Below are 2,943 nucleotides of genomic sequence, written 5' to 3'. Positions count from 1 at the left end.
TTTTTCATATAGATAAGAAAACAACCCATGAAACGAAAAAGATAATTATTAAATGAGAGGGACAAGTAGGGAAGGCATTTCAAACCTGGGAGCAGCTCTGGATGACCTCAAGAAATTTACCGTAATTCGTACACATTCTGATCAATACACCAATTAATATCAATTTCTTGGAATGATCCAGAGTTGCTCCCAGGTTTGAAATTCCTTTCCCACTTAGATCTAGGCAAAATGGATTGATTAAAACTAAGTCAGATGTTGAGCTGAACCTGTGGATTGCTAAATTGCAAGGTGTGCTAACAGATTGACATGGGAAAGTAAAGGCCTTAATAAGAAAAGAATGGAACCCCAAGGTCGGGAATGGGGACATTTGAGCAAATTTAGATAATTAAGTACTTCAGATCATCACACGGCACTGAGACTCCTCACAACCTGGCCTGAACCCAGGACCCCTTCAGGAACTATGAAAAGGCAAGGGCTTACACAACCACAGATACAAAAATGCAAGAACTGACTCTGCGGTTTATTCTAATAGTGAAAAAAATACCAGAATCATTGTAATCCCTCTTTTGTACCTAGTACATTTTCCCACTCCCACTCAACATATCTAACCTCTTTGCCTGATTTCATAGTTCCCAACATATTCTCCTGGAGCCCTGGTGGTGTAGTGGTTAAGAGCTTGGCTGCTGACCAAAAGGTCAGCAGTTCAAATCCAGCTGCCTTGGAAACCCTATGGAGCAGTTCTACCCTGTCCTATAAGGTTTCTATGACTCAGAATCTACTCAATGACAAAGGCTTTTGTTTTATAGCACATTCTTTAAAAAAAAAAAAAAATGCACTGCTGTCCAGTAGATTGTGACTCCTAAGGACCCTAGAATTGCCCCATAAGGTTTCCAAGGCTGTAAATCGTTGTGGAAGCCAACTGCCACAGCTTTCTCCCATAGAAGGGCTGGTGGGTTTGAACTGGTGACCTTTCAGTTAGCAGCCAAGCACTTTAACCACTGCACCAGCAGGACCCCAACACGTTCTTCTGTACTATAAAATTTACCTAATTATTGTTTGGGATCCATCTCTTCACTTCAAGGATGGTAAATATTTTTACTCTTTTGTTTATTCTTTTCTTCATCAATGCATTTAGAAGAGTGACTGACACATAGAAGGAAATTTATCAATACATGTGGGATGTATTTGTGCTCATTGTAACTTATGGAGGCATAAGTTATATGAATTTATATGAACCATATGATGTGTCAAACTGTAGAAAAGATATTGCATATTTTTTTCCATGTGTTACATAGGGCATATTTTACATCTTTGTTCCTCAAGCTATAAATAATGGGATTCAACATGGGGATAACCAGGGTGTAAAATATAGAAGCCACTTTATCACTGTCAAAGGAATGACCGGACTTGGGCTGTACATACATAAAGATTAAAGTCCCATAGAACATTACCACTACTGTCAGGTGGGATCCACAGGTGGAGAAGGCCTTGTGCCTGCCCTCAGCTGAGTTCATCCTGACAATGGTGACAAAAACAAGCAGGTAAGAAACAAGAACTATTAGAAGGGATGAAATCAAATTAATAGATGCTGAGATGAGAATGATTAATTCAATTTCATGTGTGCTTGAGCAGAGCAAAGATAATAAGGACAGACAGTCACAGTAGAAAAGACTGATGACATTGTAGCCACAGAAGGATAAAATAAAAATCTTTAGGGTGACCAGAAGAGAAACAAATGTGCTGTAGAGATAGGGGATAGCCACTAGCACCCAACACACCCTTTGTGACATGATGACTGTGTAGAGCAGAGGGTGACAGATGGCCACATAACGATCATAAGACATTGCTGACAGAATGAAAAATTCACTAATGATGAACATGAGAAAGAAAGCTAACTGTATAGCACAAAAATAGTAGGAGATTGTGTTTTCATCCACAACAAAATTTACCAACATTTTGGGTCCCACGGTTGTTGAATAACCAAGGTCAGTGATAGCCAGGTGTCTGAGAAAAAAGTACATGGGCATTTGTAGCCTGGAGTCCATCTTGGTGAGGATGATGATGCCCAAGTTGCCCACCACTGAGATCATGTAGATGATGAGGAACAGCCCGAACAAGGGAGCCTGCAGCTCTGGGCGGTCTGTGATTCCCGTCAAAAGGAAATCATTCAGCACTGTTAGATTGTGTTTGTCCATCTTGGTCTATCAGGAAACCTAGTCTGGATAGAGACATCAGCATAGTCAGTAGCTTTTACGTAGTACCATCTGGCAGATTTTTAGCATACAAACCAATATCAATAATATGAATTCAAACATTCAATTTTATGATATTCGAATACCACCCACCTCTCATAAATTTTACACACACAGAATATATTAGATAGATTGATAGATGAAACAAAAATGAATATACTGTTAAACATTTAGGTGTTAGAAATGTGTATATCTATTGTACCCTTCTTAATTTTTTTTCCTTTTCATATACCTAAAAAAAACAAGAATATATTTTGAACCTCTACTTCAAAACATCATATTATGAAAACTCGTGATTATTGATGGTCCAAGATGGAACACTCAAAATACCAGACATGTTTTGAATAGGTATATAATTGATAACAATGGGAGTTGTCTTTACACATGAAAACATCCCAAGAGATATATGTATACAAATATAGCCTCTGCGACTTTTTAGTGGGTTGTGGGTTATACATCGATTTGGACCCCCCGTGGTGTAGTGGTTAAGAGTTCAGTTGCTAACCAGAAGGTCAACAGTTCGAAGCTACCAGCTGCTCCTTAGAAACTTTAGGTAGGCAGTTCTACTCAGTCCTATAGTGTTTTACAATGAGTCAGGACCGACATGAGGGCACCTAACAATATCAACAGCATACTTTCATGTGTAATATATACAAAGTGGTACTTAGGGTAAATAACATAAGTTACAGGA

At 38.7% G+C, this 2,943-nt stretch overlaps 1 protein-coding gene across 1 annotated transcript; it reads right to left on the bottom strand.

Moving 5' to 3' along the window:
- Positions 1-1,247: 1,247 nt before the first annotated feature.
- Positions 1,248-2,195, bottom strand: LOC135232097 (olfactory receptor 8K3-like). The gene has a single exon (XM_064289393.1). The coding sequence runs from the start codon at positions 2,193-2,195 to the stop codon at positions 1,248-1,250; it is 948 nt and encodes a 315-aa protein (XP_064145463.1).
- Between the last annotated feature and the right edge of the window lie 748 nt (positions 2,196-2,943).

This window comes from Loxodonta africana, chromosome 7 (genome assembly GCF_030014295.1).
Source record: "Loxodonta africana isolate mLoxAfr1 chromosome 7, mLoxAfr1.hap2, whole genome shotgun sequence".
Taxonomy (NCBI): Eukaryota; Metazoa; Chordata; class Mammalia; order Proboscidea; family Elephantidae; genus Loxodonta; species Loxodonta africana.
Note: the sequence above shows the minus strand (reverse complement) of the source record. Positions and strands in the feature narration are given on the sequence as shown.

What these genes read in the sequence shown, in the direction of transcription:
- LOC135232097 (XM_064289393.1), bottom strand. Translation starts at nt 2,195, where the DNA reads ATGGACAAACACAATCTAACAGTGCTGAATGATTTCCTTTTGACGGGA.